At 34.9% G+C, this 26,404-nt stretch overlaps 1 protein-coding gene across 2 annotated transcripts; it reads right to left on the bottom strand.

Moving 5' to 3' along the window:
* Positions 1-622: 622 nt before the first annotated feature.
* Positions 623-26,017, bottom strand: LOC124358933. Of its 2 annotated transcripts, none has more exons than XM_046811204.1 (4): positions 25,913-26,017; positions 13,951-14,035; positions 6,688-7,645; positions 623-2,220 (listed from the first exon to the last, which is right to left on the bottom strand). In XM_046811204.1, exons 3-4 carry the CDS (start codon positions 7,574-7,576, stop codon positions 1,985-1,987), a joined length of 1,125 nt encoding a protein of 374 aa, XP_046667160.1. In that variant the 5' UTR covers positions 7,577-7,645; positions 13,951-14,035; positions 25,913-26,017; the 3' UTR covers positions 623-1,984. The 2 variants fall into 2 exon arrangements, with proteins under 2 accessions (XP_046667160.1, XP_046667159.1); XM_046811203.1 differs by lacking the exon at positions 25,913-26,017 and adding an exon at positions 25,771-25,906.
* Positions 26,018-26,404: the final 387 nt, after the last annotated feature.

Below are 26,404 nucleotides of genomic sequence, written 5' to 3'. Positions count from 1 at the left end.
TTGAGGCTTAAGTGCATGGCAGTAGGCCGCCCCAAGGATAAAAAAAAAAAAAAAAAAAAAAAAAAAAAAATTGCATTGATTGATATTTCATTAATAGTCAATAAAAAAATTGATATGTTTTTTTACATACTTTTTCTATTGCAAGAGTGATGATTATAAGAGAACTTTGCTAGTGGAATGTTTTGAGTTTTTGTACCAATGTATCTGTGAATTAACTTCTAAACAATTCTTTTGTAAAATCCAATTATAGAGCGAACGTTTCTGATGAATACCTAAAAGTCAAAAACAACTGCACAAATCACTTGCATAAATACACAAGCAAGACAATGAATGACAACAGAAAATATAAAAACGTTTTGTTAATAGATAATTATAAAATAGTTAACAAACGAATGTATTTGATAAATGTTTGGTAGTTTTCTTTTGAACCTAATGTATTTGATCAGTTACTACTGTACAACTTTCAATTCTTAGTATACATATCTAACTATTATGTCTTTGAATAAAATATATGCCTGCCTAATAAAAATTTCAGTTTCACCCTTCAACAAAACAGTTTGGGAACCCAATAAATTATACCTAAACTTATGTTTTATAGATTATGGAGAGTAAAAACAAGCAGTTTTGTATGGTTTTGTATTTTATTTACAAATTATGTGATAATATTGACAATAAAATTCAACAAGGTAATAAAAAACTTCATGTACAAAAACTAAATATTAAGGAAATCATAAACTTTGGTGGGGAATAATATACAAAATAAATCTATTAATATGAGTAATGAGATGTGCATTCCTCATATTTTAGTGCTAAACAAAAATCATTACAAGTAGATTTGGATGGTAAGGATAGCTCAAGTACAACTGTATGTTGATAACCTTTTCTGGTAAGCTAGACCATCCAGTTACATTGAGGTAAGTAAATCAATTCAAACAATGTCTTTTTATTTTAAACACATAAATATCAAGTCTAGGTATAAAAAATAATATTTCAAGCATATTACAGATCTATCACTAGGAACTAAATAGAGGATATAATATGCCTATCTGATGTAATTGATTTGTATAAAATGAACACAAAATTTACTAACATTAATTTGTATGTAATAGGTACACGGGTGAACATTTTTGGCACACCTTCAGACTTTATCACCACAACAACACAACATTACTTGAGCAGTATCAAACTATTCCTCATCAATATAGCTAATGAAACATATTCAATAAATAACAAATACATAGGGATAACTTGGATAATAGTGATCACACTATTTAGAAATTTAAATAATTTATGCATATGGGACACATAATTACATCTCAATGTAAATTTTTCATAATTATAATAGGAAATGATATTATTTATTCATAAAGCAAGTGCTGTAAAAAGTAAAGCCAAATTTTTCATAAATTACACAGTGCTATCAGCCTAAAAGTACTAATGAAAAAACAAGGAAAACAAATACAAATCTCATTTTAAGATTATAAAAAAGGTATAAACTAACAAATTATACTACATTTACAAAGTTATAAAAATACAACAAATTAAAATGGACAGAAACGTTGGCTCTTATGAACACACTAGAACAATAATAACATTCTATGGATTTACACGGCAAATTCAATTTAAAACAAAACCAACATATAAAAAAAATCAACACAATTAAAGGATACGTCTGCATAAAACGTCTCACATCCAATCTCTTACTTCACAATACACAGTTTAGTTACATATTTTTGCCGTAACTAATTTGTTCAGTCCATTTGCAAAATAGTTCAGACTAACAATAAGAGAACGATTCTATTCCAGTTTAAAACAACAAGAGATGAGACTCCCTCAGCCACTGAATGTGTTACAGATGTTAATGATTGATATTAACATTTTGGAATAATTTCTGTGAACTTAGATAAATAATTTCAAGTGTATTCATTCTTGATTGGGGAGAGAAACTGTTCTAAAATCTAGACTAATATAATAAAATCGTATCTTACATAATATTACAAAACTTCCTAGGGGGCTTTTCTGGAGTGCTTCCACCAACCTCTTGGAAACTCAGAGATTCTCCAGTCTCATTTAGAGACAGCTTAGTTTCCTCGTTGTAGTTGACTGCCATAGAGTCCTGATCCATCTTCTTGATGAGCGGAGTGGAGGTCGGCACGGAGGATTTGTTCCTCTGGGCAGGAGACCACACTCTGCCGAATCCGGGAGAAAAGAAGTTCCAGCCTGTGGATTTAATACACACCGTGTCAACAAGTGAATGGAAAAGCTAAAGTGTAGAACTTGCATACAATAAAATCAATCTATACAGAAACCCATCAGGATTTTTAAGAATTTATTGTGTGGGACTCAACATGTAGTTTCTGCTAGTTTGATGATCAATCTCATACATTTCACCTGGCCCAGGACCTGTGACGACGGATAGGTGTTACAGCAACATGAGCTTGGCGATATGTACAATAAATAATCATTATTATTCAGTAAGTCTAAACTTTAATCCAAATTTGTTATGGTCATATAGGGACTGAAGATATTCTGATCTCGTATTTTGAGATATTACTTACAAATTATTTTAATGTCTTTTTTTAGTTGCACCCAATTTGTTTAAAAGAGTGTATTAAAATTCTATGGTGTTATTGGTTTTAGACTTTTGACATACAAAAATGGAATTGTGAATGTGATATGTACAAAGAGTGAGGTGTTCTGGTTTAAGTCTACTGATAGAGAGGGTCATAATAACTCTCGATATCAGGGAAACCCGGTACCATTAGTTGAGTTCTTAACTATACAGGGTGATTCATGAAGTTCTCCCCCCACTTCTACAGCACATTGTACTAGTAAAAATAATGAAAAAATGTTATATAACATAGGTCCGAAAACGCTTCGTTAGCGAGTTACAGCTAGCGAAAGATTTCGCCTGAATTCCTGGGTAAAGAGTAAAATAAAGCCATACTGAACTTTTGGAAAGGTTAATTAAGTAAGAAATATCGTGGATTCTTATGTATTTTTACCTGATAAAGCTAATAAAATAGGTTTCAGAACTGTACCTGTAGTAGTTTTTGAGGGATTCAGGGTTAAATGCAAAAAATTGGGGCACGAAACAATGTTTTTTTTAAGTTTGATGTACAATAACTTTGTTAAATTGGTAATAAATACATAAAATCAACAAACATTAATTGTAGAGAATTTAATTCTGAGAAAATTGATATAATCAAAGTCTAAAATAAAACAGAAATAAGTACCAAAAAATCGATTTTATTCAGTATAATACATTACTAGTTTTAAGCAAAATTAATCAAGTTGGGCCAACCGTACGCACCTTTTTATAATAGATGTTCGAAAATGAGGCCATCATTATCAATACATTTTGCAGCACGTTTGTGTATTGCTTTTGTTGCGTTTCTTAATTTTTCAGGACTTCCCTGTATCTGCACAGCCGAATCCATAATACGGGCAATTAATTCATCACGAGAATTCACTTTTGTCTTGTATACAATGTCTTTCATCCATCCCCAGATGCAATAATCCAATGGAGATAGATCTGGTGATCTTGGTGGCCAAGGGTGAGGCCCTCCACGACCATTCCAGTGTCCAGGAAATTGATGATTTAAGTAAGCAGAAACGGCATGTGAAAAGTGGGGAGGTGCTCCGTCATGCTGGAAGTACAAATTTTGTCTGAGATGTAAAGGAACATTCTCTAACAGCTGCGGCAACTCTTCTTGAAGGAAATGCAAATAGAACTCAGCATTTAGGCGTCCAGGTAATATGAAAGGTCCAATCAGCCGATTGTGCAAAAGGCCACACCAGACATTGACGCTAAATCGGTGTTGAAAGTTCTGTTCCACTACCTCATGTGGATTTTCTTCTGCCCATGAGTGTTCATTGTGCAAGTTATTGACACCATCCCGAGTGAATTGTGCCTCATCCGTAAACAAAATACGCTTGTAGAGTTGATTATTAATATTCAAAAAGTTGCAAAACTCCAAGCGAAGCGGACCATCCCCTAGCTGTAGATGTTGAACCTTTTGTTTATGAAACGGATAAAATTTGTTTCGATTAAGTGACCTCCACACCGTTGACTGCGAAACTCCTATCCGCCTAGAAATACGTCGTGTACTTACACCTGGACTGCGATGAACAGCATTAATAACAATATCATCATCGAGTTGGACAGCTCGTTCATGATTGGTTCTAGTACTTGGTAGTGATCCTGTTTCCCGAAGAGTACGAAAAGTTCCTGAAATTGTTTTGGTATCTGGAATCCTCCTATTAGGGTAACGTAGTTCATATTCTTCTACAGCAGCTCTAGCATTACCATTACAGTAACCCAAAATAAAAACCATATCAGCGTATTCCTCTGATGTAAATAAGTAAGGCATTTTTTCGCTGAATAAACAATTGAATTATAACTCACAGAAAAATTGCATTTAATAACACGATTCACAGAACCCGATCTCCTGCTGTAGCTTGCAAAACACCACTAATACACAGTTCTAATGTAACAGTACAGAATACCATTGTTGATCAGCTGTTATTCGTGCGTTACCAACTTAGAAATTAATAAAACAAAAAACTGCATTTCGATGATTAGTAAACAATAATGGGAAAATGTTTGCTTCATTTATTTTCGAACATTTAATGTAAATTTTTATTAAAAAAAAAAAAATACAACGTAATAAAACATGATATTTTTATTTACAAACAAATTTATTTAACAGTTAATCTTGTTTTCTCAATTTATCTCATCATTAAGGAACAAACATTTTGTTTTTGTTTTATTTTAACTAAATACCGTACGGTATTTCTTTACAGCTAGTAATGTATTATACTGAATAAAATCGATTTTTTGGTACTTATTTCTGTTTTATTTTAGACTTTGATTATATCAATTTTCTCAGAATTAAATTCTCTACAATTAATGTTTGTTGATTTTATGTATTTATTACCAATTTAACAAAGTTATTGTACATCAAACTTAAAAAAAACATTGTTTCGTGCCCCAATTTTTTGCATTTAACCCTGAATCCCTCAAAAACTACTACAGGTACAGTTCTGAAACCTATTTTATTAGCTTTATCAGGTAAAAATACATAAGAATCCACGATATTTCTTACTTAATTAACCTTTCCAAAAGTTCAGTATGGCTTTATTTTACTCTTTACCCAGGAATTCAGGCGAAATCTTTCGCTAGCTGTAACTCGCTAACGAAGCGTTTTCGGACCTATGTTTATATAACATTTTTTCATTATTTTTACTAGTACAATGTGCTGTAGAAGTGGGGGGAGAACTTCATGAATCACCCTGTATATGTAGCCTACTGTACTGTTATAATTATATTAAATGATTTACAAAGCTGACTCACAACAAACCTTGCTATCGTATGTCTGAAAGGTGCTCCCAATATTCTATTGGAATATACAGTAGAACATCAATAATTAAATTTAATTGTAGGAAAATATTCACATAATGTGAATAATTGATTGAAAATGACAACAAGAAATAGTTATGCACAAATTGTGTTGTTAGGATGGAGAAGGAACACCTACATTACGTACACTTGCACGATAGCTGCTATTTCTTCCTTGTCAGTCACATTCGACCTTCGACTTCTCTCATTGCTTTATTTAGTACATTAAGTTTTATGTTACTAGTAAATGAAAGTATGATATTTTTATTTATCCACTTCTCCATAAAACCCATTTTAGCAAATATTTTTATATTTACAAACTCTTTTGCAAGATGTTTTCAAAAATCCTGATAACTCTATAATTAGGAAAGGGTCTTGTCGCAATTACTCCGGAATATTGACATTCTACTGTGTTTGTATTATTGCTATCGACATATGGACAAACAGACAATGAAAGAATGATGTGATCAAACCTAAACAAAGCAAATCCTCTTAATGCATTGGCTTGTAAGTATTATATGACTGGGTCTCAAAAACATAGCGTAGTACAATGAGAAACTACAAACACTATCCACACCATAAGCTCTGGGGATGTCTCATGAAGTTATAATATTTGAGATGTCAAGACGTTGAAGACTAAAATATCAGGAATTTAACTCTTCAGTACTAATTTATTGGAAAGAAAAGTACAGATGCAATTTGTATGTTTAACCCTCAATCTCTTAGACGACTCGTTACTAATCGCTAAAAAATATTTCTCCAATGTTGAATGACTAGTTGCTAGTTAATTTTGCATTCTCTTTTTTATATAACTTTTGCTATAAAAAATAAGACTTAAGTACAACATTCATTATATCAAATTAACGGAATGTTTCACAGATTAATTTTATGTATAGTTTATTGAATAATAATGCGTAAGAAGTATACACCAAAATTAAAAAGTCACAATTCAATATTGTTGGTTTGCCGCATCTACTCGTGCACTTCGAGAAAACACAACGAAACAGGACTTTTGCCCTATATTTTAACCTCTGGAAATTTTGTTTAGGAATGAGTTTGACTACATCACTGCAGAAAGGTCTTAAAATATTTAAAAAAATACAGAAAATATCTACAAATGTTAAGATGTAAATGTAATTTTTTGTAAAAACACAACATTTTACTACATACAAAAAAAAAACATTAAATTGTTGGAAAAATAGAATTTGTTTGATGTTTTGCCATTGAAAAAGTCTACACTACAATATGCTTTGTTTATAACAAGGACTACAAGTAGACTGACTTACCTGGAGATTTTTCTGATCCACTCTCTGTTTCACCAGCAAATCTTTTTATTTCAACTTCATCAAATGAGTTATCTGCTCTTCTTTTACGTGACTCCACTGACTCATAACTAACATTGCGTCCAGGAAATCTAGAAAATGAATGTATTGGTTTTCGACCTTTAATATCACTATTCGCAAGCAGTGTGTATTTTTCTACAACTGCCGGGGAATCAAGACAGATAATGCTTTGTGAAGAGCTAGCTTCACATTTGTCTTTTGCATCCATCGACGAGTTACTTTTGAAACTCCTGCGAAATGCTGAGAAAATACCTTTTGGCTCTTCCACAGCCGTTTGGCCAATGCTTTCATTGATAGTTACAATAGACTCTTCTTTAACAGAATCTTCTATAGTGATTACGCTTATATCTTTGGCAGAATCATTGACCTTTTCTTCTGTTTCTCTGGGGTCTAAATCTTCACCATTTACTGGCTCAAGATTGGTTTGATTATCTGATTTGTCACATTCATGATTTTTTTTTAGAGATGCTTCCTGTATTTTGACAGGAGTTCCCCTACGTTTCAATTCATTATTTTTTAAGGGAGTAGACTCTCTGGGTCTTAATTCTCGTTTTGGAGGTGACACATCTTTAACCACTCTTTTATTTGCTTGCTTTTTGGGTGTGTTTTCCTTTTTTGTTTCTATAACATTCTGGTGAAGATTTTTCTTATCTTCACCAATTTCTTGTTCTTCAAGCTGTACGTTCTCTTCAGGTTCTAGACCATTTCCATTCTGTACAACTGAATTTTCTTTTTCTTCCTGTATAACTGTTTTCCTTGGTTTTAGTATTTTCTCCTCCTCCTCCACTGGTTCATGTGAACCATTAAGCATGATTTCTGCTTCAGTCTCCATTAAAGCAAAAGTTACTCTGCGATTAGCTTTTTTAGGTTTCTTTTCTTCCTTTTGCTTCTCAACTGATTTCTGAAAATAAATACAAAATTATAATTAAATAATGATTAAACTTTTTTATTATCAACAATATAATAACTTATGCATATAAAAGAATTCAATATTTACAATTAATTCTTTAGAAAACACATTACTAAGTTAACGCACTACATATTTCAAGAAAAATGGAAAGGCAGTTGCGGGACTGAGCAACAGAAGTGACTACTTCTTATAACGGGCTGTGAATATATATCTTGAAAAAGAAAGTTTCCTAATTAATAAATGGTTATTTTTATATTTTAAACCAATAATATGGGACACTAAATTCTTTAACATAAAGTGTTATATTTTCAATTAATTTTGTACATATTATTGTAATATTTTTTACATTTCATATATTACAATGATCACTGACTTCTAAATATTAAAAGTAATAAATATTTATACATTTTCATTATTATTCTTTATATCAGTTTCTATAATTTGTTAGGTATCATTTTCATTAAAATCTTATATTTCCAAAATAATTACTTCAATTTCATTGTAATTATATTCTAAAGATGAAATTATGGGTTTATGATAAGTAAAATAAGAAATAAAAAAAGACTAATTTTCTTCCAGGATTAAATTACACTATGGCTTTGCTTGAAGAGATCAATACAAAAGCTTTTGCTTTTTAATCCTTTACAAAAGTACTCACTTCAACAATATCATAATCTAAAAGCCAATATTTCTGAGTGGAGTGGAATGATGCTAAGACGGCATTTAGGTTATTACATATCAAATTTCTGTATCCATACAATCTATATACAATCATTTATTGTCAGAACATATTGACTGATAACACCCAGATCCATAGTTAGGCACGTGCTTTTCTGTGCCTACGCACAGATTGGCAAGACTTCGGGGCAGGGAGCCAAATTTCAAATTTTATTTTTCATATTTATGATAAAATATTTGCAAGTCATTAAAGTATGTTAAGTTATCCTACTCATGATTTACAACATTATAAGGTTGAATGAGGGCAGCGAACATTTTCTTCAACATAAGATTTATATTCTTCTTCTTCTATGGGGCGGCCTACTGCCATAAATACTCATGATTCACTACATTATAAGGTTGAATGAGGGCAGAGCACATATTTCTTCAACATAGATTTGTGCATGTCAACAAATATTGTTCCAAAGGGAATTCACAACCCTACCAACTGTTCTACTACTCCCTGATCGAAAAGTATATACACCTGAGTTTAAACCATGACTACACTAGATTAAAATTTAGCTTACACATATAAAACATATATTATACAAAAGATTACTTTTACTTTATTTTCAATAACAACAAATATAGGTACTAGTTTTTGGTGCTTTGCAATTTAATTTTAATTTTGAAAGTTCATATATAAAAAAGTTTATCTGATTAAGACCAAATTTAAAAAAAAGATAGTTACAAGTTTAATGTTTTTGAGTATGTAACTTTAGAATTACATGATAAAAACTATTATCAAATTTCAATTTCAAATATTATCCAGGGTGACCACTCAAACCTCTTCTTAAATTCCCAGTTTTTTTCTCTGGTATTCCTGGTCGAAAATTTCTGATTCTCTAGTCTATTTTCAAACCAAATAAACAACTGTAATACTGTATTTAACCCTAACGCTGAGTTCAACGGTGACCGTTGAATTACGTCAACAGCTGTATTTTCAAGAAATGCCACAAAGCTGTGATGCTCTAGCATTTTGTCACTAGCGGTGTGCGAGAACTTTTGGTGACGATTTATCGCTATCACCTATTTCAAGTTCCGTACTTTTTATCTCAGTGTCTTTTGAAGTTTTGACGACACATTGTGTATATTGACTCTCCACTTTAATTAAATCACTTTAAAAGTGCTGGCTATTTTGAAGCAAAATGCATGGTTTCTTAAAAGGCACTTTTTAGATACAAATATACATTCAAAGATCATGTGTTATATATCATTCTTTTCAGAAAAACATGCTTAAGGAAATAAAGATAATTCAAAACACTTAACACTTTTCACTAAAAAAAATCTTGATGAGTAGTAGATCTTTTTTTCTTTTTGTTTTTTTTTAGATGGTGAGGTTGTAAATGCGTTTTAAAACTTGGTTATAAATATTTCAAAATATACAACTTGTTTCAAATCTCATTGTGAACAATAAAAATGTCACTTCAAAGCCTTTAACACAAAATATAAAAACTAAAAAAATGTTCCACACACAAATTTGCACAATGGACACATTCAAAGTAAACACTTTTCAAACAATATTGGTTTGGATGTACGTATAACCTCACAAAATCTAAATGTCTGTTATAATAATTATGAATAGTAAAAAAAATCTTATTATAGTCCTTTTGTTTATATACATAATTACATTTGACTAAAGAAACTTAGTCAGAGTCAGATTCTGATTGCTGCGCTACCCTCTTTCTTTTGCCTCCCCTTACAGGCCTCCTGAAGTGTTCTAAGACACTGTAGCAACCAGGATGAACGCCACAATCACATCTAGGGCACCAGTACTGACGTGTTTTTTTTTTTAGAAGTAGAACATACAACGCACACAAAGTTTCATACCAGTCAGTCGCACCAGGTTGTGGGCACCATCTCCAGCTGATTGGTGAGTGCGGCAACAGCTGACAAAATCAGCTGACTTATTTTTCATTCTACTCAAAGGCTTACAAAATAGAGCCAGTGCATAGAGAAATCTCTCCTACGTTGTACTATGAAAATTACGGAATAATTAAATAAACCATTTTACAGTAATTTAACAAAAACGAACACATCGCACAGTGCGATAGTAGCACTTTAAAGTGGTTCGAACATATCACACAGTGCGATAGTAGCGCTTGGAGGGTTAAATAACTTTCCTTTCTGTGATATATGAAAAATACATATATCCAATACAGAATAAACAATGATAACAAATAAATACTAACACGGCGCTGCAGTTCAGCATTGATGGGTGACGATTCACGTCGCGTATAAATACAATGTTTAGAGATTAATAAATTCTTGTTTCAAGGAGATGTCAAATTAAGTCTGGATTTTACTGCTTACAGCTTGAAAAGTCCTCTAGGTTCTGGATTTATTTGTGAGTTATTCAATCACACTGGTAATTAAACAAATTATTGAATTGAGTACAGTCCAATCTTGATAATCCCACATTTGTCAATACAACACGCTCGAAAAAGGCTATCGGCAGTCAGCACTGGCCGCTCAGGCCACTGTAGAACTGTACAAGTGTACAGCTGTTTGTATTTCATGTTACAATGTGAACCCCCCCAATCCACCAAAACTGAACATTCCCCCACTGCCTCTCAGCCGTGCATGAGCTGTCAGTCCAGTCCGTCATCCTTTGTTATGATAAATGTACGTGCGCAATCTAATGTGTTGTACAGTACTGTACAAGTGATGGCATCCGTAAACACACAACACTGAAACTTGAAGAGAAGTGGTCCATTATTCAACGTTATGAACGAGGGGAGTCGCCGACCGCGTTAAGTGCTGTGTACAGAATAGGGCGGGCAACTGTCTATGACATTGCGAAACATAAAAGTAACAGTGAGCAGTTTTTGAAGTCTGTAGTAAGTATGCCTGGAGACAGGAAAACTTTAAAGGGTGGTGAATTCTCCAAGATTGAAGAGGCTCTATACACATGGTTTCAACAACAGAGAGAACGAAATGTTCCAATATCAGGTGATATTTTGGAAAGAGAAGCTAAATTTTTTTGTAATAAAATCATAAATAAAGATGACTTTCATGCCAGCGATGGCTGACTTGATAATTTTAAATCCAGTTATGGAATTAGGTTTCTTGAAATGTCTAGTGAAAAACTGTCAGATGATGCGTCACAAATTGAGGCGTTTAAATTAAAAGTTAAAAATAAAATTGAAGCTGAGAACTTGACTCCAGATCAACTGTACAACGCTGATGAAGCGGGGTTGAACTGGCATTAGTTGCCAACAAAAACGTATGTCACTCATGAAGTAAAAAGTGCTCCTAGCAGAAAGTTAAAAAAAGAACGTTTAACTTTAAATGCTGTACACAAACGCTTCTGGCGCACATAAGTTAAAACTGTTGGTAGCAGTTAAAAATGTTAAAAAGGAAACATTACCAATTGTTTACAAACTTCAAAAATGATCTTGGTTTTGGTCTTGATGAAGGTTTTTAAAAAATGGTATGAACAGAATTTTATTCCTTCTGTTACACAGTTTTTAACAAAAAATAAATTGCCATTATTGCTATTGTTGGACAATGCTCCCGGCTACCCTAATGAAACTGAAATGACAGTTAAAACCAAAGATGAAAGCACTGAGATAATGTTTTTACCAAAAAACACAACATCATTGATCCAGGCACTTGACCAAAATGTCATAAAAACCATGAAAATGCACTACAAGAAACGTTTGTTGATGGACATTGTGAGCAACACAATAGACGATATTTCAGACATTTTAACCCTCCGAGTGGTGAAAGACGCTGCAGCGTCTATTTATTTTCTATTACCAGTGGCAAAGACGCTGCAGTGTCTATTTACGTAAGTCTTTTTTGTTAAGCAGTTTATAAAAACATTCCGCGACGTATCCGCGCTGAAGTGATATGGATAGAAAGAACAGATTCCAATGTTTAATTTCATATAGTATTTTATTGTACTGGCTATACGTTTTGTTTACTGTATGCCGATTTTAAACGCCCTTGGCCAGTCGCGGCTGGATGCAAAGAAAGACTATGTGTTGTCCTCCTCGGTAGACTAATGGATATAGTCTCGGCTCTCTAACTGAGAGATTACGGGTTCAAATCCCGGGGAGGGCCCATCAGGAATAAACATAAAATAGCCAGTGTTCAATGAAGCCGTCATAGCTTAAAGCTGAGGCTTAAAAAAAAAAGAACAAAAAAGAAAAAAAGACTATGTGCTTTATGTAGACCCACAAAAAAAGAGGTAAAAGCCACTTTTGGTGTCCAGCCTGCAATTGTGGAGTTCACAGAGAGTGCTTTCCTTACTTGGAACATTATTGGAGGCCTCTAAGGCCTGGAAGAAAGAGGAGGAAAGAAGATGCCTCAGATACAGACTAAAATGTCAAAAAAACTGGTGTGCATAGTTGTTTTTAATGTAATTAGTGTTAGTGTTTTTTTTTAGTTCATTCAAACTGTGTGTTTTTCAAATTGAAATTAAATTTAGAACAAAACTGCTATCATGAATAGTTTATTTTGTTATTTTTTAATTTCATAATTAAAGCCAAAAATAAAAATAAAAATTTTCAAAAAAATATTTTGGTTTTTCAACTCATCTACTTTTCAACTAAGCTAAGGTAAGTAAACTATTTTAACATTGATACATTGTGTGTTTTGTGCAGTTTAATTTGATATATAACATGTCATAATTATATAATTTTTATGAGCTAAAAATATGTATATATTGATACAATACAAAATGTGAGAAAAAGTCCCGCCACTTGGAGAAAAAGTAGTTGCCACTGGGAGGGTTAAAGAGATTTAATATCAAGGATGCTGTCATCAACTCTGCTTATGCTTAGAACTAAGTTACGAAATTAATCATCAAGTCTTGGAAAGACGTGTGGCCTACACACCTATTACTTGTAAACGAAACAGATTATGATGAAATTTACTTGACTTGTTCATTTATTAACATAAAAATGTTGAAAGAAAATAAAGGCATACCACGAGAAGATCTAATGAAGTGGCTGATCTAAATGCTGACTTAAATGATGATGAGATTATTAAAGAGACCACTACTCCAAACAGCGGCAAGACTGACAGCGACAAGATCGAGGTGGCTGCTAGTTCTTTTAAAGTCAATTGTAATGAGGCTGTGTCGGTAGCTGCTACCATTATAACTTACTGTCAAGAGCGTGGTGTTGAAATTGATTGTTCATTTAAAAAATTTCCAGGAGAATGTGATCTCAAAATCTTTAAGTAAGAAGAAACAAAACACTGTTTTTTATTTTTTTTATTTTAAAGATGGTATTTTAAGAGTTTTCACTTATGTATTATGTATGCACAGTTTGTTCGTTCTACTATAATTAGGTATGTACAATAAAAAAGTTTGTTCTTACAGTATAGTGTTTGCTTATTTTCACGTTTCTTATTGATTATAGGTTATTTATGCATTGTGTAAATGGCACCCTTGGTAATCCGGACTCTTTGGTAATCCGACAGTGTGCTGGTCCCATATCTGTCGGATTTTAAGATTGGACTGTATTTAAAAAACATATATAATATTAGGACATCAAAGAGCTTTACTTAAAATCATCTTTTGGTGTCTTGTTTATCGTAAGTTTAAAAATGATCCTATAGTTTCTTACCTTAAATCTTGCTAATCTTGATAGAGGTGTCAAACTTGTAATCTGATTTCTAGATGGGTTTTTCAAAAGACGTTGCCTCCTACTACTGTAAATAAAAGCAAAACAATTTGTTGAATATGGGCCTTAAAATAAAAAAAAATATTACCCATTGATTAGATTTAATTCTTCAAACCATAAAAGATGTTCTATTGTTTAAAATTAGCTTATCATATGTTTAGCCTTGTCATGGTACTTTTAATCAATATACAATTACAGAGGTACTAGCAATCAATATAACTAAACATAAATTAAACTTTTATAATTACACTGTCACCGGCTGCAACAAAAATAAAGCATAAAAGTAACAACATCATGGCTGGCTATTCTTGGCGGCAGATTTGAAAATCATAATAGATTAGACTTACAGATTTGCTCGTACACTGTCCGAACTTTACTTCTCAAAAATACATAATGGCTCCAGCAAGACATATATACCATGTAAAAGAATTACAGAATGAGATATTAATACATCTGGTTTTATGCGCTGAGAAATGTTTTATTAGGTTACCAATGAGTTAAAAATTTTATATTTGCACGTAGACGGTAAGAACTGTCATCCTGGAGCCGTTTTGTATTTTTGTGAAAAACTAAAAAGTTCAGACCGTTTTGTGTACTTTCACGTGGTATATGTGTCATCTTGGAGCTGTTTTGTATTTTTGAGAATAATATTAAGGTTCAGACCGCCTACCTGCAAAACCTCAGGAATTGAAAATCATTGGTAGCATAATTAATAAAAATATTTTCAGCGCAAAAAACCAGATGTATTATGTCATAATATAATGACGTATAATATAAGCCGTTGTGTATTTTTGTGAAAAAATTTTTAGTTTGGACCATCATGTGTAAATCTATGAGGTGTATTAGAAAAATAAGGTTCCCTATGCCGCCGAGACAGAATGCGATACGTTAGGAGAAATCTGGCAACACTGTCTTACTCATCAGCTGTCCCTCTATCCATACTACTCGCGCCTCCCTACGTCCAACAGTGCCGGCCTAGCTGCCTTCGAAGATGGAGCTTCTTATCGTTGTTACCGCCAGATGCAAATTTCGTGCTGTGACACGTTTTTTTAAATGCAAAACAGATTTCACCTATTGAAATTCATAGTCAGTTAATCGAAGTTTATGGGAAAAAACTGCATATCTGTTCAAAACGTTCGGAAATGGTGTAGAGAATTCAGTGAAAGCCGCATGGAAATTCACGATGAAAACCGAAGTGGACGGCCTTTAGTTTCAGATGGAATTGTTGAAAAAGTTGAGACAATATTGCTTGAAGATCGGAGTATCACCATTCACGAATTTGCTTTGCTTATTCCTGAGATTTCGAACTGAGACGCGCGATCCAGAACCGCCGAAGAAGGAAGATTGTCCAGTGGTGTGAGGCTTCTCCATGACTTCACGGAGCTCGACCTCACGTCTCACGTCAAACTCAAGAACTGCTGACTAATTTTGGCTAGACTATTGTGCCCCATCCCCCTACAGCGCAGACCTAGCCCTAAAGTGATTATTACTTATTCCCAAAATTAAAGAAACTCTTGGGTGGCCAATGCTTCAGTACCGATGATGAAGTCAAGGAAGAGGTTACTCAATTCCTCAAGGATTGGTGGCAGAATTCTACAACAACATGGGAATAGAAAATTTGGAGCATCGTCTACAACAGTGTTCGTCTAAAAATAAGGTTCCCTATGCCGCCGAGACAGAATGCGATACGTTAGGAGAAATCTGGCAACATTGTCTTACTCATCAGCTGTCCCTCTATCCATACTACTCGCGCCTCCCTACGTCCAACAGTGCCGGCCTAGCTGCCTTCGAAGATGGAGCTTTTTATCGTTGTTACCGCCAGATGCAAATTTCGTGCTGTGACACGTTTTTTAAATGCAAAACAGATTTCACCTATTGAAATTCATAGTCAGTTAATCGAAGTTTATGGGAAAAACTGCATATCTGTTCAAAACGTTCGGAAATGGTGTAGAGAATTCAGTGAAAGCCGCATGGAAATTCACGATGAAAACCGAAGTGGACGGCCTTTAGTTTCAGATGGAATTGTTGAAAAAGTTGAGACAATATTGCTTGAAGATCGGAGTATCACCATTCACGAATTTGCTTTGCTTATTCCTGAGATTTCGAACTGAGACGCGCGATCCAGAACCGCCGAAGAGGAAGATTGTCCAGTGGTGTGAGGCTTCTCCATGACTTCAAGGAGCTCGACCTCACGTCTCACGTCAAACTCAAGAACTGCTGACTAATTTTGGCTAGACTATTGTGCCCCATCCCCCTACAGCGCAGACCTAGCCCTAAGTGATTATTACTTATTCCCAAAATTAAAGAAACACTTGGGTGGCCAACGCTTCAGTACCGATGATGAAGTCAAGGAAGAGGTTACTCAATTCCTCAAAGGATTGGTGGCAGAATTCTACAACATGGGAATAGAAAATTTGGAGCATCGTCTACAAAAGTGTTTGGACAGAAACGATGATTATGTGGAAAAATAGCTTAACTTTTAAGTTTTAAATTGATGTATAACACTAAGTAGAAATATAGAGCTGTCCATTTTAAAAAATCATGGGAACCTTATTTTTCTAATACCCCTCGTATAATTAAGAACTCATTGGTAGCCTAGTAAAAAAATGGTAGTGTTACACTGGTACATTTGTTTATGTTACAGCATCTGATGTTTTTGTCAAACTCTACTCATAAAAAATTATTACTATATTTAGAATGTTTTTAAATTAACAAGCTATGGTTAACACTGACAGCAAAACGTTCAGATGGCGGAAAGGTTTGTGAATGTTAACTCTAAACATATGAAACTTTCATTAGATAAACTTTCATTAATAGAGAGGTTGGAAAAATTGAATTTTTGCTTGTCTGAAAAGTATCCAGAGAACAAACTGATCTATAGATAGACTTGGAATTTTTCATTAAGCTTAATTTCTATATAAACAATATTGAGTTTAATGATAGAGCATGTCAATCTATGGGATTTAACTGAGCTGTTGTCTGATGGCCAATAATGGAGGCCAAAATGATGGTAGCTTGTCTGACAGGCAACCAAAGGATTTGCCTTGCTATCACTGGGGCTTTTCCTAGTGCGCTGGGTGCAGCTCTAGACTGTTATCTCAACCTTCCCCCCCTGGACATTGTTATTCAGGGTATGGCTAGGAGGAGTGCCTACTGTCTTTAGCAAGTGGGACTCTGGTCGGGCTGCAGCAGTGGACACTGTAGAATTAGCATCCTGATTCAGGAGGATGCTCTGCATATGATCTCTGATCAGATGCCACAAATTCTCTAGGAATGAAAGAGCTGATGCCCTGGCCAACCGGGGCTCAGCGTTAATTATGACAGGGCCTCAACCATTCTGCGGTATTCCAAGGTGTGAATCATTTGGGGCTGTCTTGAAATGGGTTTACGCTGAACACAAGAGAAGGTGGAGGTTGAATCTGGGCATGAGAATGAGAAAAATAGTACTACAACCTTCTCTCACTAAATAGATAAATTTCTTCTTGGATTATAGGACTGTTGACAGGACATGGTCACCTGAGGACTGGTAATCCTCATGGTACGCTTCTGGGGTGCGCAAAAGGCCCTTGAGGCTTAAGTGCATGGCAGTAGACTGCCCCATAGAAGAAGAAGAAGAAGGTTTAGGGTAGAATATTGTATATTAGCCTTATGAGTGTACATGATGGCAAACGATAAAAGCACAGAATAAATATATTTTTAAACAAACTGAGTACAATGATATGAAATATTAACATGTGACATATAATGCATAATGTACATAATGGACTTGACATATTGCATGCTGCCTCAGTACCAAAGTTAAACATAACTTTTAAATGTGCTTACGTGATCTTAGATAACATCCTAAATCTTACATGATCTTAAGTCAGAAAAATTAGACAATATCGACCGTAAAAATTAGACAATATCGACCGTGATCTGAAATGGGGAAATACCAATCAGAAGTGTCCCTGACCATTAGTGCAGGTTTCGGTGCCGGCGAAATGAGAAAATCGTCCCTGTAGATAGTACACAAATTCAGAACGGTTGAGCACTTGTAAAAGTTATGTTTAACCTTGGCACTACTAGTAACAGTTGTTGTTACCGAGGACAAAAACTACATTATTAGCAATAACCTACTTTATTTGATTTACTGTGAAAATTGCATGTCATTATGACGCTCGGTTCCTGTTTTCTGCCTACCAAAAGGAAGCGATGTCAGCAGGAAGGCGTTCACGCTGTCCCTTATCTAGTACTTGTTACAGACTACACATACTGACTATTATAAATGTAAAAAATTAAATGTCAACATTAATGAGCATTTACTTGAGCCGAGCTTAAAGTTTGGTACTATTTCGAGAGATGTTTTTCTTTTTTTCCCAGAAGTGCGGGGTGACGAAATGAGAAAAACAACCCTCAAGATAATACACAAATTCAAACTCAGATGGATTGAGCACTTGTAAAAGTTATATTTTACTTTTAATATTTAAAATACATACTTAATATGTATAGCCTAATAACAAATAGTAGATAATGACTTCGTAGTACACAATAATATAGTTGTGTAATGAAATTTGAATTAATCCATTTATAATTTTATCAATCAATGTTATATTGTAGTGAGTTGCTAAAACTTTCGTATACTAACATGTGCCAACGTGAAACTGGCCATAGATTCCATCCATAAAAAGACAGAGTACCTGGATCTAGTTCCTAACTGAATCCTAAACTAGTTCATCAACTTAAACCATACCAAATATGGTACAGAGTTTAATAAGGTGAGGTTAAATACTACAAATAAAGATTTTAAATGAACAAACCCTACTTTTATGATAATAATCACCATTTATAGCAGCCATTTTCAGGATTATACTCATTTAACAAGGCAAGTTCTGAAAAACTCTATAGATGGTCCCGTACCTCAAAAACGTACAAGCCGATTTTGACAAAACTTTATATACACATTTGAGACACAGTCTACTGTATTACCATACACCCCTAATTTTAGGCCGCACCTATTTTTGGAGCCACACTGATATTACAGGCTATTGGCTAAAAAAAAATCAAATCTATGAATGGCCATACCTTAAAAGCATACAAGCTGATTTTAATAAAACGTTCTATCTACATTCATACATGGTATACTATATTACAATACAGCCCTCATTTCCATTGTTAATTGTTTTGTGATCTATGAAATACCTTCACAAAATACAATGTTAATGCGGAATTGCGTCACTGAGTACCCAAACTTAAATGCCACAACCAGCCAAAACAAACATGATGGACATTTGAGAAATTCATATTTTCTCAGCCTATTCTAACTCATCAGCCTATCCTAGCCCAATGCATTTCTCAGCCTATCCTACCCCAATGTATTTCTCAGCCTATCGTAACCCAATGCATTTCTTAGCCGATCCTACCCCAATAAAATATATATTTAATTAATAATGTGAAGATAAATACTACAAATACAGATTTTAAATGAAAAAACACTACTTTTATGATAATAATCTCCATTTATAGCGGCCATTTTCGAGACTATACTCAATTAACAAGGCAAGTTCTGAGAAACCCTATAAATGGTCCAGTACCTCACAAATGTACAAGCCGATTTCGATAAAACGTTCTATACACATTCACTACATGGTCTACTATACTAAAATATAAGCCTCATTCTCAGGCCGCGCCTATTTTCGGAGCCACACCAATTTCACAGGCTATGTGCTGACAAAAACCAATCTATGGATGGCCGTACCTAAAAACGTATGAGCCGATTTTGATCAAACTTTCTATATACACATTTAATACATAGTCTACTATACTAAAATATAAGCCTCATTCTTAGGCTGCGCCTATTTTCGGAGTCACTCTAATTTCACAGGCGATGTGCTGACAAAAACCAATGATGCTAACAATGTAGTGAATGTGTATAGAAAGTTTTATCGGAATTGGCTTGTACGTCTTTGAGGTACGGCTATCCATAGATTTGGTTTTTCAGTGTTTGTTATGTAAAATCTCCAAAAATAGGAGAGGCCTAAGAATGAGGGTAGTAATATAATACAGTAGACCATGTATTCAAAGTGTTAAAGTATTAAGTAGAATCTATAGATTTTGTTGTATTTGTTCTTTTAGTTTTTAAATTATAAAATTTATTTAGTTTTATTAATTGAACTGGTTCAGGAACTAGGTTAGTTGTAGTTAAGGAACTAGGTCAAGAAATATTTCATGAACCAGGTTAGGATTCATGTCAGAGGATTAGTTCTTTTTATGGATGGAATCTATGGCCAGTTTCACACTGCTCCATATTTGCTCCTCTCACAGTTACATTTGTTTCTTTCCCACAAGTTTCACATAATGGGTTTTTCGGTACAAGTCCTACATGAAGCCATGAAAAACAGGTATCATCTTTCAAAGTAATGTCATGTAGTTTTTCATGTAGTATTATTTGAAAATGTTTACAGTTGTTGATGTAGATTATTTACGTAAATTATTAATTAGTAACAATTGATTATATCGATGGTTATGATTAAGTAATATTGTTTGCCAATTTCAATATAAAAAACTGGGTCCGCTTATTGTACCCTACCCCACCGACACACACAATTCACTATGATTCGTCGAACTAGTGGATGGTTGATCCATAATTAACAAGCACTCACTCGATCCAAACTACAGTACTCAATATCTTGTGAAGCACTGGACCACAGCTCCAGAGTGCTCAGATAACAGATACGCCAACAGTCCCAACCGCAGATTACATTGAAAAACACAGATACCGAGACACATAGCACACAAACAGAACATTAAAATATAAAAAGCTTAACGCATTCGTTGCTGAAAAAATTTGGGTAAATCTTAAGATCAGCGACTACCGCTCCGATCGCCGTAATTTTTTGCATACTAACACAGGTTAACGTAATTTCTCCGAAAAAAAAAAAAAAATAGTCCCGATTATCGCCGTAGCCGTTTACTCCCCCCCCCAAAAAAATTTGAAAATATAAAATTAAAAAAAAACCTGACTGACAGTGCATTTATTCGTTTTTTTGGTGTTATTAATTCGTAGGGCAGTAGTCCAGGTACTACTTCTAGTATAAACTCGTCTTATCTTATCAGAGAAAAACGCGCGCCGCTTATCTTTGCCTGTAATGAAACCTGCGTTAGTTCTGTCTGAGTTTTGTGTGTGTAAGCAGTCATGGCGTGATCTGGGCTTGGACTTTGCAAGCTCGAGTTAATTTTTTTCCAAAAGAGCAAGCAGCGTAAAGCGCTGCGCAGCGGGCAAGCATCGCGTGATCTGAGTTTTGAATAGGCAAGCTCTAGGGTCTTTATAGCATGTGACAAGAACCATCGCACATCATGTCAATAACTTCACTAATTATTCCTTGTCCTTGTGGGTTTGTTTGTTTACATCTGGTGGTCAATAGAAGCCGTCCTATAGGTCACGTGATCCGCCCGGCCAATCGTAAACTTTCCTGTTTGTCACGTGACTACTGTCAACTCATCAAAAATGTATTTTTTTAACCCATTGCGAATCGTATTGTTTTAGCACGCGGGCACCAGCGGGCACGAATTAATTTACGGTCAGCTGCCCCCACGAACAGCAATGGTGCGCCAAATCGTATTGCTCGCTATTGTATACTAGAAAATTCAGCTGTGAAGGTATTCGTTCAGATGGAACATGGGCCTGTTGGGATATCCGTGGTGTAGGAATGATAACACGCGAGCAAGGTTACAGTGTGGCAAGGGATGATGTCTGAATCATAGTCTAAATAAAGCGGCTCAGGCGAAGCGATAACAACATCCGGGCCATTGTCTAGGCTAAACATGCCAACATGTACGTACGTCTGCGCTGTTTAGTTCTGTGTCACTAACCTCAAAAGTATTATAATAACAACTCAGTAGAACACCCAATCAGAAGTGCTAAAAAGCAGAGTAAACTCAAATGAATGATTTTTCAACTTCGACATACAACTGCGACCTGTAGGATATTTATAAAACTTTTGAAAACTCTAAACGTAGACCGTTGTTAAACACTCTTAGTGGACAAGTGAAGACGATCGTCCGATCTATCAGACAGTAATAGAACTATTTGGAGGGAAACTTAAAAGCAGACCGCTTTTGCGACCTGAGCTTGTCATCGTGCCGTTAGGCCTGGCCGCTGCGTGACGAGGCCAGCTCGTGAGTGATCCGCAATGGATTAACTTACCCAAAATGAAGTCAGAGCAGCTCAAAAGGTTGTGCATGGTTGTCTAGGTAACCTCACTGCCAGATTTGGTGTGTCATAATAATGTGATAACAATTGTTTTCAGCCGCACCTGGTGCCGATCCCCGCTTTGTCAGTACAGCAGGACACTGGGTCTATTACTCCCGAATGGCACTATCACTCGCGGAAGACATTGTCAATTGCACAAATAGTGAAAAAGTTGAAAACAGTTCATAAACATGGACTGAACTCACTTTCACAGAACTCTCTGAACTTGAATTGGCATTGTCCTGTTCACTCATAGTCTTCCACTAGTTCATTGTTGTCCTCCATATTGCCTAAATACAATAATAAACACACATACAAAGTTACCTTACACCATGAAACAGACACAACACACGCAAACGGCACGACATTCCATGGCAACTGCTAGGTTCACACTGAGGCAATGGCAGCCAAACAAGCAGATGTCTGATATTGTTATCCGGATGGTGCGCCAAGATTGCATGACAATAATTTGTCGTCACCCACAACGAATGTGTAAACTATTTATGAATATAGGCCACTCCTAAAACAATATGTCATTTGTACCCCCTAAAACCACATAGGCTATATTTTTATTCAGAAGGATGAGCAGAATAAGTTAATACCGTCAAATTGGTGATTTGCGGGGTCGGTCTTTAACCTCATAGAACACCTAGTAGATAGACATAGATAACCTCACAGTGAAGGGTATATATACTTATGTCAAAGAAATTTTGGTAATTGTCACATTAACGGCCGGAGCGGCAAAATACAAGTTTCGCGTTATGGAATCGTCCTACAGAGCAAAACAATATAAGGTTTGAAGGGGCGGAAATGAGAAATAACGAAGTTCTAGAACATCAAAAATGGAACAACTTTTCAAGTGCGGAGCAATATTTCCATGTCCTACATCCACATCGGGCATCGCGTGACCTTTAGTGGCCATGATTCAACCTCGTGATGATGTCATCGGATGCGGCACCATCTTTGCAAACGTAAATGAAAAATAATACTGAAATGAGCAGAATTTTTATCTAAATGAACGATGTTTTTCTTAATTAATTAACGAGCTACAAATTAATTTGTTGTTATCGAGTTGAGAAGAGTGCCTCCGGCCATCAGCACAGGCCTCGGCTGCCCGCGTGATGTCAATGAAAGAAAAACATCCCTCAAGATAGTACCTATCAGTAAAATATCAAATTCTAGAGGGGCTGATCAGAAATATATATTGAATTGGGTACTTTGGGATTATACCGACCACACCCAGACATGAATCGTTATTTCACATTTCGTTTCTACTGATTACTAGATTAGCGTAGAACAATATTTCGTCAATATAAAACAGGAATTGTCTTATCGCAAACCCCTCCCCATCCTCAGACAGAGGTCAAAGTCGAGCGTCTAGTAGATAACGTGATTGCAGAGTCTCGCCGCCCGTTCAGCTGGTGCATCGCTTTGTTGTACTTCCGTGTTTTACCTCTACATTTCTCCAAACACAAAAATTCAACAAAAACAAACATTTACCAAACTAAACTCTTTATTTAAAAAACACTCAAAACTTGTTTTTATTCTTGATCACATTCCGCCACCCAAAATGCGAGTGCCTCCGGCCATCAGCGCGGGCTTCAACAGCACCTTCGGTGCTGCCCCCGCGCTGATGTCGACGAAAGAAAAACATCCCTCGAGATAGTACCTATCAGTAAAATATCAAATTCTAGAGGGGCTAATCAGAAATATAAATTGAATTGTAATGGAAAGGTAATTATGTACCGTGCAAATCACGTGATGCCGCGCGGCCTGCCGTAATCAGGATTCTCGAGAAAGATAAGATAACAGCGACAACAATACCGATCACAATACCTGGAAATGCTTGTAAGTTTGTAATTTTGTAATTGAAGAGTTGTTTTTTCGTTTTATCATGTTTGTTTCTATAAATTTCTATTTTTGTGTTCTTCATACTGGTGTGGTCGGTATAATCCCAAAGTACCTTGAATTGTAATGGAAAGGCAATTATGTACAGCGTAAAAAACTTAATAAATCATGAATACCCCCAATATGAATACGTAAATAAATGGACATTTAGAGAACACTTAACATTGGTGTGTTCCACAGAATGTACAGAAACTAAATCTCGTTTCGGTCGAAACGTAAACTCAACGTGTCCGACAAAACTTTCCGACACACCAATTCACTACGATTGGTCGAACTACCTGTAGTGGATGGTTGATCCATGATCAGGGTTGCTACAGGAGTCCAATAATGAAATTCCCTGACTTTTCCCTGATTTCCAGACCAAATTTTTCATTTTTCCCTGACTTTTTTCGACGCAATACCCAGGGTTTTTGGCAATTAATGGGTGGAAAAAAGCGGTGTTGAGGCTAACAGGGTGGCAAATATAAAAAAGCAAAAAAGCCTGCTTCATGCGCCACGTCGTCTGCAGGCTTGGACTCGGCGCGGCAGCAGTAAGTTTATTTGTGTAAAGGGATTTTATATTTTCCCCTGACCAACGTCGAAATTCCCTGACTTTTCCCTGACTTGAGACCGGATTCCCTGACTTTTCCCTGATTTCCAGTCCTGTTTTTTTTTCCCTGACTTCCCTGATTTCCCTGACCTGTAGCATCCCTGATGATTGTCATGCACTCACTCGATCCAACCTACAGTAAACGTTATCTCTGACTTCTGCCCCAGAGTGCTCAGATAACAGATACGCTATCAGTCCCATCCGCAGATAATATTTAAAAATATCCAAACACAGCATACAAACAGAACATTAATATTAAGAACTTTACTATTTATGTATATACCCTCTAAAATCATGTTATTTGTCATTTGCACCCCTTAAAACCATATATATTTTTTTTCAGGAGGATGAACAGAATACGTTGATACCTAACATCCAAATCGTGATTTGCCAGGTCAACCTTTAATCTTATAATTTCCGAAATTTTAGATTATATAAAATAATACAACTTTGTTTAAACAGCAAAGTATTTACAATTACTTAACAGGTGTCTGACAGTACTTAAACTGTTCTAATCGTAATTCATCAATCGACTTGCAGACACTTATTAAACTGCAACCTAAGTATTAAATTTCACACACTAAATGTTATAAAAACGTAATTTACGTCAAATTTATAAAACAAATGTAAAAAAGTTTGAGCTTCTTATGGTACAAAGGACCAACCCTACCATTAGGCTACTCAGAGCAAACCTTTAATTATTCTAAATAGGCTACAAAAGCAGTTTCAATTTAATTTTTATCTGTTGCTATTACTCATTTATCAGCCATACTTTGACAGAAGGAATACTGGTCAAGTACTAAAACTTTAGTTTAATTCCTTTAGTTCAAAGTTATCATGTCCTTTCAAATGCCTCAATTAGATGAGATATCTAAGAATATAATTTTTATCAATTCAAATCGTTTCAAAGTTGAATGGATAAATATTGAATAGACCAAAATACACTGTTAACAAAGAATGAACAAGTTAACATTATATGGCAGAAGTCATTTTAAGTAGAAGAATTCTAAGGTTTTACCGGTAACCGGCAGTATACCTGACTTCCTTTAGAGTAGTTTGAATTGTAGATCTTCTCGTTAATTTTGAAGAAGGTTTATCCATGATTATTACAATCTTAAATTTATAATAACTTAACTTTTAATCAACATAGTACAAACACATATAACAACAAGTTTTACCTCCAAAATTACGAAGAAACAACAATGGAGTCGTTCAACTTCACCACACCACCACACTATAGCAATACGCCAACAAAATGCCCGATGCTGTGGGTTAGGTTTATTCTTTTGCAGGTTTTGGATGAATGAATATTTTAGTTCTTCTTCTTCTTCTTTCCACAATAATAGACAGCGGTAGTACTGTAAAAATGAAATATAATGGAGATATAATAAATGCCATCAATATTGTGATTTTTAAATAATTGTACAAAAAGTGAGTAGTGACTGATTATATCCTCTATATTCATGTGTATTATCTATCAATGTGTTTAATGTAAAAGAGGCACGCTCATTCTTCCCGTACAATAATAGTAGTTTTATCTTTATTCTATTATGACTTCCAGAAATGAGGCGTATCCAAACATATAACATATACAGGTATGGACAGAGGTATAACTAAGGATATGAACATTCTGAGGAAACCCATTTCAGCATTGCTATTTAAAGAGCAAG

Source organism: Homalodisca vitripennis, chromosome 4 (genome assembly GCF_021130785.1).
Source record: "Homalodisca vitripennis isolate AUS2020 chromosome 4, UT_GWSS_2.1, whole genome shotgun sequence".
Taxonomy (NCBI): Eukaryota; Metazoa; Arthropoda; class Insecta; order Hemiptera; family Cicadellidae; genus Homalodisca; species Homalodisca vitripennis.
This window is presented reverse-complemented; position numbering and strand designations above follow the sequence as displayed.

Excerpts from the sequence above, each read along its gene's own strand:
- LOC124358933 (XM_046811203.1), bottom strand. The coding sequence starts at position 25,835 with ATGGATAAACCTTCTTCAAAATTAACGAGAAGATCTACAATTCAAACT. Across the intron at positions 14,036-25,770 it reads ACTACTCTAAAGGAAGTCAG|TAGTAGGAGGCAACGTCTTT; the intron begins GTATACTGCCGG and ends TTTTATTTACAG. Across the intron at positions 7,646-13,950 it reads CAAGATTAGCAAGATTTAAG|AAATCAGTTGAGAAGCAAAA; the intron begins GTAAGAAACTAT and ends ATTTATTTTCAG.